A 15,733-nucleotide genomic window follows, 5' to 3' on the forward strand; every position below is an offset into this window, starting at 1 on the left:
AGTCATCACCGTGTTAAATTCCAATGTAATATATATTAATTTTATATACAGAAAAGATTCGGTGCCACTCGTTCCAGAACTTCTGTTTATATTTACTGCGAGATGGGGTTTTTTATCCAAACGTGATGACAGTTAAATGTTTAAAAAGGTGTCAAGTGTTTTCTAAGATTCCTCATCAAAGAGCATGGTGGTGTGTTATTGGTCCTCTTCACTGAGTGAACTGGAGTCTTCCTCGGTCTGTATCTCATTCATACAACAGGCTTGTTGGGCCTGAATGAACAACCTCACATCTATGAACACTGAGTCCACCCCAGGAAACAGAGCGGCGGTCAGTGGGCAGCTTTGATGTGCCCATAAGTGTGTGATGTTGTTACCCTGCAGGCTGTAATGGTGACACTACGGCAGGTTGACACTGCTCCCTGCTGGTCACTGATTACTCCACCAACCATACAAACAAAACAAACTAAATATTACCGTTTTCACATCCAACACTCACTTTCTGCTTTGATCATCATGAGCCCGCAGATTGAAGTCAAACAAACAAACACTTGCGTGTCCTGTCGTAGTACTACGTAACGAGATACGGACAATAGATGTAATGAAGCAGTGTGACCACTAGATGGAGGCATCAGTACAGAAATAAAAGGAGCTTCGGTTTCTTTTTTTACTGTGTTACAAACATCTTGTTAAACACGTCTATCATAGTACTACACCTGAAAAATACTGCGTATAGTACTACAGCTGGAAAAGACTAAATATAGTACTCCACCTGAATAATACTACACCTGAATATTACTACACCTTAATATTACTACACATGAATAATACTGCACCTGAATAATAATACTATGTTTGAATAATACTACACCCGAATAATACTACACCTGAATAATACTGCTCCTAAATAATACTACACCTGATTAAAAGTACACCTGAATAATCCTCTCCTCACTCCTCAGCCCCTCTCTCCTCAGGTTCTCTCCTCAGCTCCTCAGGTCAGGGTCAAAGGTCAGGGTCAAAGGTGAGGGTCCTTCCTGCAGATTTGTGACCTGTTGGAGGAACCTGACTGTTGGAGTCGAGCTGTGAAACATCAGGACCATCGTGTCTGTTCCACGAGAGAAATGTTCACGTCATCTAATACACGGTCACCGTGATGGAGTTAATCCACCACAGAGAAAATGTCCGCTCAATGTTTTTTACCTTTAAAACATTTCCCAGTTCTGCTCCGACAGGAGCAGATAAAAGCTCTACCCGTCTGTTCCTGGATGTAAACTCCTCCTCCATCTTTTCTATTCTCCTGTTGCACTTAACATTCAGGTAAACATGTTGTTGTGACACAGAGGTCCACTGCTAACTTTATCATTCTAACTGTATGTAATTATTTCCCTTATAAAATGATCATCAGCTTCAATCAGATACAACAACTTGAACCACACCTGACCTGGTGCAGCTGGAGGACATGGACGATCTCACGTAACCCCTCAGTGTGTTTCCTGACAGAACAGATAGAGGGAGCTGTTACTCTCCTCGTGCCCCTGCTGACAGTCTATTCAGCTGAAACGCTCCACAGATAGTTGCGCAACAAATTAAGACAAACAACGCTGACAAACTCACACACTCACAAACAAACTCTCTCACACACACACACATTACATTACATTTCATTTATCTGACTCTTTTATCCAAAAACTTACAATAAGTCCATTTCAACCATGAGGTTTCAAAATCAGAACAACAAGAATCAAGAAAATACAATTTCTTCCAGAAAGCCAAACTACAAAGTTCTATCAGTAAGTTCTATTTTAAGATACTAAATTTCTACTGTTCAAGGTAAAGGAGGAGGATGAGGAGGAGGAGTGGGAGAAGGAGGAGTGGGAGAAGGAGGAGGAGGAGGAGGAGAAGGAGTGTTTTTAGTTTGTGGTGGAAGATGTTCAGAGTTTCTGCTGTCCTGATGTCGGTGGGGAGCTCATTCTACCATTTAGGAGCCAGGACACAGGAGGAGGAGGAGGAGGAAGAAGAAGAGGAGGAGGAGCGGGCTGGGGTGTAAGGTTGGACCATGTCCTGGATGTAGACTGGACCCGATCTGTTCGTAGCACGGTACACAAGTACCAATGTTTTGAAACAGATGTGGGCAGCTACTGGTAACCAGTGAAGGAGGAGGAGGAGGAGGAGCGGAGTAGTGTGAGTGAATCTAGGAGGTTAAAGACCAGTCAAGCTGCTGCATTCTGGATGAGCTGCAGAGGTCGGATGGTACTAACAGGTAGACCTGCCAGGAGGGAGTTACAGTAGTCCAGACGTGAGATGACCAGAACCTGGACCAGAGCCTGGACCAGAACCTGCACCTCCTTCTGAGTGAGAAGAGGACGTATTCTCCTGATGTTGTGCAGCATGTATCTACAGGAGCGTGTTGTTGCAGTGATGTTGACAGTAAGAGAGAGTTGACTGTCGAGTGTCTCCGAGGTTCTTATCAGTCAGGGTCGGGATAACAGAGTTGTTGAAGGTAGTAGTCAGGTCGAGGGTGGGAGAGTCTTTCTCTGGAAGGAAGAGCAGTTCGGTCTTGTGGAGGTTGATTTCCAGGTGGTGAGGACATCCACTGAGAGATGTCAGTCAGACAGGCAGAGATTCATGCTGCTACCTGTGTTTCAGATCTGGAAAAGAGAGGATCAGTTGGGTGTCATCAGCATAGCTGTGGTAGGAAAAGACATGCGAGTGAAGGACAGAGCCAAGAGAGTCGGTGTACAGAGAGAAGAGGAGGGGACCCGGGACGGAGCCTTGAGGGACACCAGTAGTGAGAGGACAAGGTTCAGACACAGATCCTCTCCAAGTTACCCGGTAGGTGAGGTCGTTGAGGTAGGATGAGAACAGGGAGAGAGCAGAGCCTGAGACACCGAGGTCCTGAAGGAGGAAAGAAGGATCTGGTGGTTCACTGTGTCTAATGCAGCAGAAGGTCTAGAAGGATCAGGACAGAGGACAGAGAGGCTGCTCTAGCAGTGTGAAGCTGCTCAGAGACAAAAGGAGGACCGTCTCTGTTGAGTGGTCTGTTGAAACCAGACTGGTGGTCAAGAAGGTTATTATGGTGGAGATAGGAGGAGAGTTGGTTAAAGATAGCTCGATCCAGAGTTTTAGAAAGAAAGGAAAGAAGAGAGACGGTCTGTAGTTGTTTACTTCAGACGGGTTGAGGGGGGGTTTCTTCAGGAGAGGGTTCACTCTCTCCTTCACAGAGTTCAGGAAACAGACCGTTGACAGAGAAGTGGTGATGAGATGGAGAGAAAAGGAAGAAGGTCTGGAGCAATAGACTGGAGAATGTGAGATGGGATGGGGAGGGGGGGTGGAGGTTACCAAGGTAACAACTTGATTGGGAGACGAGGGGGTGAAAGAGGAAAGTGAAGGGGATGAAGATGAAGATGACGGACATGTAGTTACAGAAAATGGATTATAAAATGAGGAGCGAATGTCATCTATCTTTTTAGTAAAGTAGTTGACAAAGTGGCTTGGTGGAAGGAGGAGGGAGGGGGGAGCAGGGGGGAGGAAGGGTCAAGGAGGTTGGAGAAGATGGAGAAGATGGAGAAGAAGGAGAAGATGGAGAAGATGGAGAAGATGGAGAAGATGGAGAAGAGCTTTTTGGGGTTGGAAAATGAGGATGTAATTCTGGTTTGGTAGAAAGTGCTTTTGGCTGCAGAGATAGAGGAGAGGAGAGAGGAGGAGGACAGGAGGACATGGAAGAGGACAGGAGGACATGGAGGAGGACAGAGACAATCAAAAGAGGAAGACAGAGTAGAAAGGAGAGTGTCTGTGGCTGAGTTAGGATGCATGAGGGAGAAAGAATCAGTTGAAGGGAGGGCAGATAAAACAGAGGAGGGAGAGAGGAGGGAGAGAGGAGGGAGAGAGGAGGCCAGAGAGGAGGGAGATAGGAGGGAGAGGAGGGAGAGAGGAGGAGGGAGAGAGGAGGCCAGAGAGGAGGCCAGAGAGGAGGCCAGAGAGGAGGGAGGAGGGAGTGAATGTTGTGACGGACAGGTCCAGAGTCTGTTGATGTGGTCAGGTTGTCAGTTAGAGAGAGTCAGAGATAAAGAAGTGGTCGGAGACATGAAGTGGAGTTACAGTGAGGTTAGATGTGGAGCAGTTTCTGGTGAAATATAGTCCAGGTGGTTACCGGCTAAATAAAATAGATAAAGATATCTGATGAACAAAGATACCTGATGAACAAAGATATCCGATGAACAAAGATATCTGAAAAACAAAGATATCTGATGAACAAAGATATCTGAAGAACAAAGATACCTGATGAACAAAGATATCCGATGAACAAAGATATCTGAAGAACAAAGATATTTGATGAACAAAGTTATCTGATGAACAAAGACATCTAATGAACAAAGACATCTGATGAACAAAGATATCCATGGACTCATGTGTTTTTAACATTTTAGCTCCGTGTCATGTGTTCAAACCAAACCGGTCCAGCTAGCCGCCGCTAGGACTGTAAGTGCGTGACTATCCGTGGTGTTACGGTACGGGTGCTCGGAGCGACCAAAAAGGACCAAAAGAGACCCGACTTCACCAAATGGGTCATTTAATAGACCTAGAACAAATATAAACTACATTACATATTTTTGTTATGGTAGATCAGGAAACTGACTCAAAAGCAGAATGATAAAAAGAGGTTAATTGAAATACAGGTTGTGGTGTGGTTAATGTCCAGGGATGTTCAAGGCTACCAAAGCGTTGACCGAGCAGAAGCTGAAGGGCAGCAGTGAGTCGGGGAGGAATCCAGCTGGGAATTGTGTTTGCAGGGTGGCCACCAGGGTTACTGCTGAGCAGGAACAGACTAGAGGACAAGGTTGGTGAATGCAGGTGGCCAGATGAGTGCAGGTGAGTACCGTCAGAACTGGAGCCAGTAGTCCAGAGGATCCGAGGTTTGATAAGATGAGTGCAGTCTTGGCGGTAGTGATGTTACGAGATGTGCCGATGCTTCGAAGCGTGTGTCGAGTAACGGAGGGGGCGTTTCCTCGAAGAGTGTGTCGAGTAACGGAGGGGGCGTTTCCTCGAAGAGTGTGTCGAGTAACGGAGGGGGCGTTTCCTCGAAGAGTGTGTCGAGTAACGGAGGGGGCGTTTCCTCGAAGCGCGTGTCGAGGCTTGCTTCATTTAGGGGAGGAGCCAAAAACGATGACGTCCGAAGCCTCGCTGCCCGGCTGTACCACGTGACTGCTTCGGGAAGTGGTTCAGATTTTGCCGGGAGGTTTGACAGCAATATAAACCCCTCAGGCTCCATTCAAAATGTGGGTTGTTGGTGGAGAGTTGAGGTCAGTTGAGAGTTTGGATAGTTTGGAGAGTTTAGAGAGAGAGAGATAGTTTGGAGATGTAGGAGAGTGAGGAGAGAAGGAGGTGATAAGATGGAGCCAGCTGGGAAGAGGAGGATTTCCCCTGTGTGGGAACACTTTGATTTGATAACTCCTAATAAAGTAAGCTAAATCTAACTCTATTTCAGACACATTAGGTTTGCTTATCAAGAACTGTATTTTTCACAGTTTCTTATTTAATTCAAAGGTGAGTTGGGGTACAATAACAACACCTCATCCATGCTGAGGCGTTACCGTGCCTTGCATGAGAATAAGGAGGAAACTGGAGCTTCACCCAGCCAAGGTAAGTCATTACAATATTACAAATGCACCCTCACAATTTTTCCCTGTTCACTTTTGTTTATTGTGCAAATAAAGACAGGTAACAGACACTGTATTTATTCTCTTTTAACCAGCCACCAGAAAACCAGAGCTGGATGAAGCCCTCGTCTCCATGATAGTGAAGGACACACAGCCCTTCAGTATTGTGGATGATGTTGGATTCAGGGCATTTGTGTCCAAACTGGATCCTAATTATGTCCTCCCTACAAGGCAGGTATGTATGGGTGCATGCATGAAACAAATGAGTACTTTATTGTGTCTCACAGTTCAGCACTATATATGTTTTCCTTTAGGCTCTGAAGGCCATGGTGGAGGCCAAGTATGAGTCAGCTAAGGAGAAGGAGAAGGCTAAAGTGGAAAAGGTGGCTGCTGTTAGCCTTACTTCTGACATGTGGACATCCACAAAACCAAAAACTGTTGAGAAACTGTTATTTCTGAATAAAAATGAATAAAATGTCCCCTGTCCTGTACATCATTGTCCAAGTTACACAAGCATATTCAGTCCCCTCTTCCTAGTTCCACAAGCACTTCCACTGTCCTCTGCCTGCTTAAGCCCATGACATTTTCCTAAAGTGACAGAAAAACATTATTACACAACCTGCCATATCACATGATACTACCATTTTGGGAAAATTTACACACAGAATACATTCAAAAAATATTTTATTATGCACATATGTGATAATTTATGTACAGAAATTATTTGGTCATACATTTTTGTAATTCATAGTCATTCCCAACAGCCATAACAGACACAAACATTCAATGCATCACATGATGTGGTTCAGATACAGCTGCCTGTGATTATACACTTGGCCAGTAGGTGGTTTCGTGTGCACATGAAGCTTCAAGAAATGAACCCTTTCTCGAACCAATTGGCTGAAGTGGTTCGATGCCTCATGAGGCTTCATCTCACCATCACTACTTGGCGGGTTTGGAGCAGCAGGTGTAGAAAGGTAGGCAGGCAGGAAATCCTCCAGAACAGGAAGGCAGACTCCCATAGGATGAGTGGCAGGTCAGCAACTGAAGACGAGTTGGACAGACAATAATTAGGACTGAGTTCAGGTAACAAAGACTTACTAACTTGGTCTGAGTCGTAGTACCGCGTAGCAGACTGAACAATCTAACAAGATGCCGTGGAGAGCCAGGGTTGATATACTGCAATGGGTGATTAGTTGAATGACGATCAGCTGCACCAGCCATCCAGGGGAGTGAGACAGGGAGGAGCCTGCAGAAGGTGACGCCCTAGCCACGCCCACACAGACACAGAGACTGGACAACGACCAAATAAGGACAACGAGCAGGGAAAGGAAGGGGAACACAGAACGGGAAAAGACAGGGATCCTGACAATTTTATGAAATTCAATTCTAATTCTATATTCCATTGAGGAGGTGGAGTGATATTTCTTGTGATGTCATGGTGATTTAAGCACATTCCAATGTCTTCTGTCTGTCTTCACATCCAGAGCTGAATATCCATTCCCAAGCTGTTGTGGGCGTCTCCGGGTGACAGGGTTTCTGCTGCTGGTGTTCATGGTGACAACGCCATACAGCTGGTGTAAAAGGGGCTATCACCATGCTATAAATAGAACATTTTCTGCATTAATCCATGTGACTGCTGCCTTCTCCTGGCCCACTTATCCTTCACAGTGTGTTCTCAGAGTGGCTAACAGACTGGATGTTAAACTGAGTTCCACAGCAAATCTCAGGTAGTTGTTTCTTCTTCCTGCCGGTGCCGACCATTCAGTCCTGCTCTCCTCTGTGTCTCCTTCCTCAGTCGCAGCCCGGACCGAGCTGCCGCTGAAGACAAGGCAGACATGAATCATACCAGCTTCTGAAGAGTTTCTTGTGTATTTTATTTAATCCTCCAGTTCAAGGCATCTTCTTCCATTTCTGACAAATCTGAAGAACAGAAACTCACTTCAACCCAGACCATGAAAGAAGTCCTTGTTTTCAGAATGGATCGAAGACTTTTGAACATGTTTGAATATTTTACTTCTCCAACATTATTTGCTGTAAATATAACATGTCCCACTGTCGTCCATCAGTCTGACTACTTTCATGAACACCATGCACTGTGCAGGTGATGAGAGCTTTGTAGTTGGTTTGATTCAGTATGAATAAAATAAATAAAAGAGTTATTGTTGCCTATTTCTAACCACCAACATTTTATTTAGTTGAATACCCAAAATAATCAACCCAAACCAACGACTGTGTATAAAAGGTGGACGTAGTCTCTGGGTCTGAAAAGTTCAGTACCACTAAGGGCCACTAGGGGCTGGTTATAAAAACCTCTGTCTCCAACATACTTCCATTAAAAAGCATTAAGTTCTCTCCTGAAATCCAAAGTCAGTAAATGTTTCCAACATGGTGTCTTTAGATAAAATCCCTCCTTCTGATCAGTGTTTCCTTCTGGAAATAATTCATCACTCATTACATATTAGGACTCTACACATATTTTGGGGAGCAGGACTGGTTGATTGACAGGCTGGGGTGCAGTCAGGTGGGCGGGACATGGTGTTCTCAGTCAGAACCGCCCCTTGCTCCTCCCCAGATCGTCCCGATATGGTGACTTCTGGCCCCAAAAACCGAGTGGAACTGGAGGCTGTGTTCATCAATCATGACCCCACGTAATGTTCCCATGATTATGACTGTGTTCTCTGTCGTAGGTAAACAAGCATCTCTTGTGATATTAGAAATGTTGTATTTATACACCGAGGAGTTTTAAACTCTTTTTAATAACTATATTCCTGTTGGTATAAAGTTATCACAGAGATACGGGTGCAATAAAAAGCACCAAGTTTCTGTCCTGCTTCAAGAAAAAATAATTAACTGTCACTTCAGAAAGAACTACACATGTTAAATGGCTTCCCATGTTGTCCTGAAGCTCTTCCATGTCATCAACGTATTTAATTAGTGAAGTCATGCTCTGTTTTATGTGTTAAACTAATATATCACACATACAACAAATACAAAGTACTTATACAACTTAAACAACTTATTAGCCTTTTTATATTATGCCCATCTGACCTGCTGCACACACACACACACACAATCACACACACACACACACAGTCCCTATCACTGCTCTCCACTAATAAAGGTGTAAAGTCTGTTTTATATTTGTGGGTAGATAAGGGCTGATATTAATATGTAACTGAGGAGGTATCCACCAACACGGTTCAGTCTCTTGTTGGGCCCCAGCAGGCTGCTGTCAGTCACAATTCTGAATCAAGGAGAGGGAGAATGTCTTCTTGTGGACAGTGAGGGTAGAAGGCACGACAAATTCACACCTGGAAGCAAACAAATAAATTAGAGAGCAGTATATTTCTGAAGCATCGGGCCATGCTGCTGTTCTGCCTCGCTCTTATCGGCCTGACGGCCGACTGTCCCGCTGCTGCCGCCCCGCTACAGGGTTCAGGGTTGACCGGGTCCACCAGGAACAAGCTGCTGCTCATCTCCTTCGATGGTTTCCGCTGGGACTACGACCGAGACGTGGACACCCCCAACCTGGATCAGATGGCCTGGGACGGGGTGAAAGCCCTATACGCCACGCCGTCCTTCCTCACTATCACCAGCCCATCTCACTTCACAATGCTGACAGGTAACATGACATCACATGACACAGTGACAGGTAACATGACATCACATGACACGCTGACAGGTAACATGACATCACATGACACGCTGACAGGTAACATGACATCACATGACATGCTGACAGGTAACATGACATCATGACACGCTGACAGGTAACATGACATCACATGACACACTGTCAGATAACATGACATCACATGTCATGCTGACAGGTAACATGACATCACATGTCAGGTTCCTCCTGGTTAAAGTCTTCTCTCATTACAAACTGATTGGCCAGCTGTGACACACCGTCTAATGATCTATTCCTATATTCACCGTGCCGTACTGCATCAGAGTTGCACCTGCAATTGTGTTTCTAAAATACCAAACGAGTTGAACACCTCCATGTGATGCTTCTGTGCTGTCATGGCAGATGAAAACAGGACCAGAGACAGTTATTAATGCTCTTATTCCTGCAACTTCTCTGATTGCTAGCAATCAGTAAATTGGTTAAAAGGCCACATTTATAGATGTACAGGTTTCTTTACCTTTTTTCCTCTTTCATCAGGACACTACATTGAGAATCACGGAGTAATCCACAACATGTGGTTCAACACGACCACCCAGGAGAAGAAGCAGTACTACATGACTCAGTTTGTTGATTCCTACTGGGACAACGGCAGCTTACCCATCTGGATAACAGCTCAAAGACAGGTTCTGTAGATCTGTTTTCTACCTACCGCAAACATTTCCTGTGTTATGTAATTAATTATGTTTGGGTCACAATCACTGAATTCACCTTTTCTTTTGAGTTTCTTCACGTATCTTTCCTCTTCTTTTGAGTTTCTTAACACATTTTCTTTTGAGTTTCTTAACATATCTTTCCTTTTCTTTGGCACTCTTTAATGTCGGTTTCCTTCTCCGATGTCCTATTCCAGGGTCTCAAAGCAGGCTCTCTACATTTCCCTGGTACAGCAGCCACCTACAAAGGGGAGACTGTCAGGGTGAAGCAGGTAGAACCTCGTTTCTACGATCACTCTAATGAGACAGATTGGAGGCTGAACATCGATAAGGTGACTGGAGAGTGGTTCCACCAGCAGGATCTGGACTTTGTGTCCTTGTACTTTGGAGAACCAGATTTGATCGGGCACACGTATGGACCAGATTCTCCAGAACGCCGGAAGATGGTTCAACAAGTGGATCGTACTGTGGGCTACATCCGGGACAAGATCCAAGACCATGGGCTGACTGACCGGCTCAACATTATCATCACTGCAGACCACGGGATGACTACAGTGCTACGGGGGGGACTAGTTGAGGAGATCGTCCTCTCTAAGATCCCTGGCTTCAGCTTCAGGGATATCCAGTTCCACCTGGTGGATTATGGACCTGCTGGGATGCTACTTCCTAAAGAGGGGAAGCTGGAGAAGGTCTACCAGGCCCTGAAAGGAAGTCACCCTCATCTTCATGTGTACAAAAAGGAAGAGATGCCAGCTCGTTTGCACTATGGAAACCATCCTCGACTGCTGCCCATCCTCCTATTCGCTGATCCTGGATACATCGTCAATGGGGTGAGAGAACTGTGTGGGTTCATTTAGCCCATCTTCTGGAGGGGAAAGTCTGTGGAGGTTAAATATGGGTCAGATTGGCTCTGGTTGGGGTACAACCCCTCCAGGGTTCCCTTTAGATGTACACATGTTCCATGGATAGTGATGAAGCCTTTATTGTCCTTCACCACCAGTTAAAAGTCTAAACGTGTCTCTTCCTTAATATCTCGCTCTTAACTAAGATGCCCTGTTTCTTTACTGGTTTTTATTAAATAAGGGAAGTAAAGCCCTCCAAGTTACAACATTACCATGTTCTCAAGAAACATTTGTTATCTGTGTCCTTGTAGCTTTTACCTCTGAACAATAACAAAGGAGAACATGGCTTTGATAATGAAGTCATGGACATGAAGGCCTTCTTCAGGGCTGTAGGGCCGGACTTCCAGAGGAACCTGAAGGTCGACCCCTTTGATCTGCTGGACTTGTATGCACTGATGTGCCATCTCCTGAGAATAAACCCAGAGATCAATGATGGGAGCTTGGATAAGGCCAAACACATGCTGGTCCCCAAGACGAACACAGGAGGTGACAGTGGCGGTAAGTGTATTTATGCATTGGTGCCATTCATTTATTAGTGGACAATCATCAGTATACATACAATATTATCTACATATTTCAAAGTGTGTCATGAATCAGCTTCAACTGTGAATTGTTGTTAATTGTCATCTCAGGGCTCTGAACATGCAGAATACTGTAGAGAAACTTGAACATCACAAAATATGTACGTTCCAGCGGTCACTAAAAAGCGTGTTCCACAGGTGATTATCTGGATCAAGTTACATAACTATGAATACTGTCTCATGAATGAGCCAAAACAGCTGTTATCCTGCTTCTAGTTGGTTCCAATGCTGCAGTGAGCAAACTAAACTATGAGTATTCAAATAGCATTTGATTTTCTCTGACATTTCCGGATTTGGCCCAATTTAATTTTGATTCCATATTTTTGGTTATTAAGTATTTGTGCGTGTGTTCTGGCTTTATATTAATTTTAATATCTTCTTTCTTTGTTTTGTTGCGTATTTTGTCTTTGATGATGTGCAGCAGTTTGAGAAACTTTCTGTATTTAAATGGACTAAATAAATAAAATGACCTGGGTAGACATAGGTTATTACTTCCCACACTCTGTGTCCAACTCTGTGCTCTGCTCCATTATAGCGCATCAGAAACAGTCTCTGAACTTTTTGGATCACCCTCATGATGTTCGAGTCGGAGGTAGCTAAAACCTCCATGAGAAAGTATCTCCAGGTTAAAGAGGAGAGGGACCATCCAGCTTGTTATCAGCTCAGTTCTAAAGCCAGCATCTGTGATGGTACAGGATGCATTAGTGCACATGGCATGGGTAGCTTGAACATCTGGAAGGAAGCATTAATGCTGAATGATATATTCAGGTTTTGGAGCAACATATGCTGCCATCCAGACAACGTCTCTTTCAGGGAAGGTCTTGTTTATTTCAGCAGAACAACGTCCAACCACATTCTGCACATATTCCAACAGCATGGTTCTCTAGTAGAAGAGTCCGCTGATAAACTGGCCTCCTGCAGTCCAGACCTGTCAATCATTGAAAACATCTGGGGCATCAGGACATGAACAATACAACAAAGGAGACCCTGAACTTATGAGCAGCTGAAATCCTTTATCAGGCAAGAATGGGACCACATTTCACTTTCAAAACTCCAGAAACTTTGAAATGTGTTGCTGACATCAAATTCAAAATGAGCATTGATATATATATATATATATATATATATATATATATAAAACAATAGATTTTTTTCAGTTTCAACATTTGATATGTTGTCTTTGGTCTATTTTCAATTAAATATGAGTTTATGTGATTTACAAATCATCACACTGTTTTTATTTACATTTTATACAGCGTTACAACTTTTGTGGACATTACTAGGTTGCAGTCTTCTGGTGGAACTTCTAAAAATAATTAAATCATTAATTAGATATGAGGTTTAAAATTATGGTATGTTTGGGGGCCTGTCTGTTTGATTGACAGACCTGTGGTGCAGTCAGGTTTCTGCATTAGGTGGGCGGTGCCTAGCATCCTTTGGTCAGCTCCACTTCTGGCCCCAGAAAACTAAGAAAGCAGCTGCAGCTCACAAAGTGACGTCACTGTGGGTTTCTGTTTGGTACAAACACCAGATTCTATTTCAGCATGAGTCTGACTCAAAGTGGACCAGATCAGAACCAGACTCCACCTTTAACCAACAAACAGAACTCTATCACACTCACAGGGAAACATTTACTCCTTTATCTGAGTGGATAACAGCTGTGAATCACACTGTGTCTGCACTTTAGTCTCTTATCTGTTGGCCTTCAGATGATCTTTTGTCATAAAGATTTTATCATCCTGCAAACGTGAATAAATGTGAAGTGGATCTGTGATTCAGTTTATCATGCTGGTAGATAACCCATAGATATCACCCAGTGATAAGCATCAGCTGACATCACAGTCATTATTTTCCAGCTGTGAAGTCACATCTTATCAGTGTGTAAAAGGTTTCTGCACTATGAAGCCTAAATATAAAGATAAAAGCTTTTTATTTCTTCCAGAGTTATTGTGTTTTTTTCATGGCTGATTTCTGACCTCTGCATGTCTGTCTCCAGGTCCGGGGAAGAAAATGGAGGTGCTGATTGGCTTCTCAGCTCTGATTGGACTCCTTCTACTTTCGTTCATCATTACTACTTCTTACAACATGTGCAGAAGGACCAAAGCATGATGAATGTTGGCAGAAACAGAAAAATTAAAGTGCGTTTGTGAGTTCTTTTGTGGCACTGATGTGCAGCTGTGTACTTAATTATTTCTTTCACTTCATAATAGAGCAAGAAATTGATGTAAAAGATAAATTATTTATTGTACAATTGGTAAAGGAGTATTCCTGCTGCAGGTGAGGTTTCATCCCTGTTTACTGGGACTCAGAGCTGATCCAGTTTACAAAATGACTTTCATTCTGTGTCATATGTTATAATGTTAACTCTATGAATGCAGCAGGATCTCTGTGTCTGGTCACCTGGATAGATAAATTACAATATGCATCTTCCAGAGTGGAAATAAATATGAAGAAACATTTATTTGGTGTTTAGGTGTCATGTTAAAGTGTCGAAATAGTACATTTTCTTCCCCCTTGTTCTTCATGGTTGGAGGTCAGTGTATGTGTTGCTGCCCTCCTGTGAGCTCAGGTTTCATCACGTAAGTCTCTGCTGATCTCACCTACACAGTATGAAGCAGGTGTGGGTCTGCAGACTATACAGGAGGTGTAAAGACAGATGCAGCATCAACAACAATCCACAGAGGAAGAAAAAAACGTGCACTTTACATCATCATCATCATCATCATCATCATCACCATCATCACCACCATCACCACCATCAGTAATACTGCATCCATTCTGCTGTGGAATATCTATGAAGGACCAAGAGTGTGTGAGTTGAAGTGAACAGAAGCCTCAGATAATGGACTCGTCTCTGGACTTCATCTTCCAGACCTCAGTGCTGCTTTTGATACGATTGAACACCCAATTTTATTCTAGAGATCTGAAGATGTTACAAGGATCAAAGGAACTGCATTCGACTGGTTCAAATCCTACTTATCAGATAGATTTCAGTTTGTTCATGTAAACAATGAGTCTTACAGACAAACAAGAGTTAGTTATGGAGTTCCACAAGGCTCAGTGTTAGGCCCAATACTTTTTACTTTCTACATGCTTCCATTAGGAGATGTCATCAGGAAGCACTGCATCAACTTCCATTGTTATGCAGATGACACTCGGCTATATCTTTCTATAAAACCAGATGAAACTAATCAGTTAGTAAAACTTGAAGAAGGCCTGAAAGACATAAAGTCCTGGATGACCAACAATCTCCAGCTTCTAAATACAGATAAAACGGAAGTTCTTGTACTTGGTCCTAAAAACCTCAGAAACTCTTTCTGTAATCACTTAGTTACTCTGGACGTCTTGGCCTCCAGCACCAGTGTGAGGAACCTTGGCCTCCAGCACCACTGTGAGGAACCTTGGCCTCCGGCACCACAGTGAGGAACCTTGGCTTCCTGCACCACTGGTAGGAACCTTGGCCTCCGGCACCAGTGTGAGGAACCTTGGCCTCCAGCACCACTGTGTGGAACCTTGGCCTCCGGCACCAGTGTGAGGAACCTTGGCCTCCAGCACCAAATTACTCATTAAAAACCTGCAGTTGATCCAGAATGCTGCAGCAAGAGTACTGACGGGATTTAGAGATCATATTTCTTCTGTTTTAGCTTCTCTTCATCAACTTCCTGTTAAATCAAGAATAGAATTTAAAATTCTCCTGCTGACTTACAAAGTTCTTCATGACCAGGTTCCATCTGATCTCAGAGATCGTATAGAACCACATCATCCTGACAGATCTCATAGAACCACATCATCCTGACAGATCTTATAGAACCACATCATCCTGACAGAGATCTCTCTCAGCCTGCTTGTGGTTCCCAGAGTTTCCAAAAGTAGAATGGAAGGCAGAGCCTTCAGTTTTCAGGCTCCCAATTTGTTGGATGGGCAGAAACTCTCTCTAGCTTTAAGGTTAGACTCAAAAGTTTTCTTTTTGATAAAATTTATAGTTGGAGCTGCTCAGGTGAACATGAACCATCCCTTGGTTATGCTGTTATAGGCCGAGGCTGCTGGGGGACTTCCCATGATGCACTGGGCTTCTTTCCTCTCACTCTTTCACTCTCTATACACTCATATCTCACCATTACATCTCATTAACTTCATCTTTTTCTCTCCCATAATTTCTTCTTATTATCTGTTGTCTCCATTCAGTTCCTTCGCTCGCGTAGTTTCTGTTCTTTATTTTCCAGATGTCCCGTCATGGAGCTGCATGTCT

General features: G+C 43.8%; 1 protein-coding gene across 1 annotated transcript; it reads left to right on the forward strand.

The window, feature by feature from the left end:
• The first annotated feature begins 9,023 nt into the window (after window positions 1–9,023).
• LOC138209754 (ectonucleotide pyrophosphatase/phosphodiesterase family member 7-like) lies at window positions 9,024–12,084 on the forward strand. Its single transcript, XM_069168523.1, has 5 exons — window positions 9,024–9,282; window positions 9,829–9,974; window positions 10,199–10,831; window positions 11,155–11,401; window positions 12,020–12,084. The coding sequence occupies exons 1-5, from the start codon at window positions 9,024–9,026 to the stop codon at window positions 12,082–12,084; spliced, it is 1,350 nt and encodes a 449-aa protein (XP_069024624.1).
• The last annotated feature ends 3,649 nt before the right edge of the window (window positions 12,085–15,733 follow it).

Source organism: Embiotoca jacksoni, unplaced genomic scaffold, assembly GCF_022577435.1.
Source record: "Embiotoca jacksoni isolate LCO1_2020_lvr unplaced genomic scaffold, fEmbJac1.0.p SCAF_40, whole genome shotgun sequence".
Lineage (NCBI taxonomy): Eukaryota > Metazoa > Chordata > Actinopteri > Embiotocidae > Embiotoca > Embiotoca jacksoni.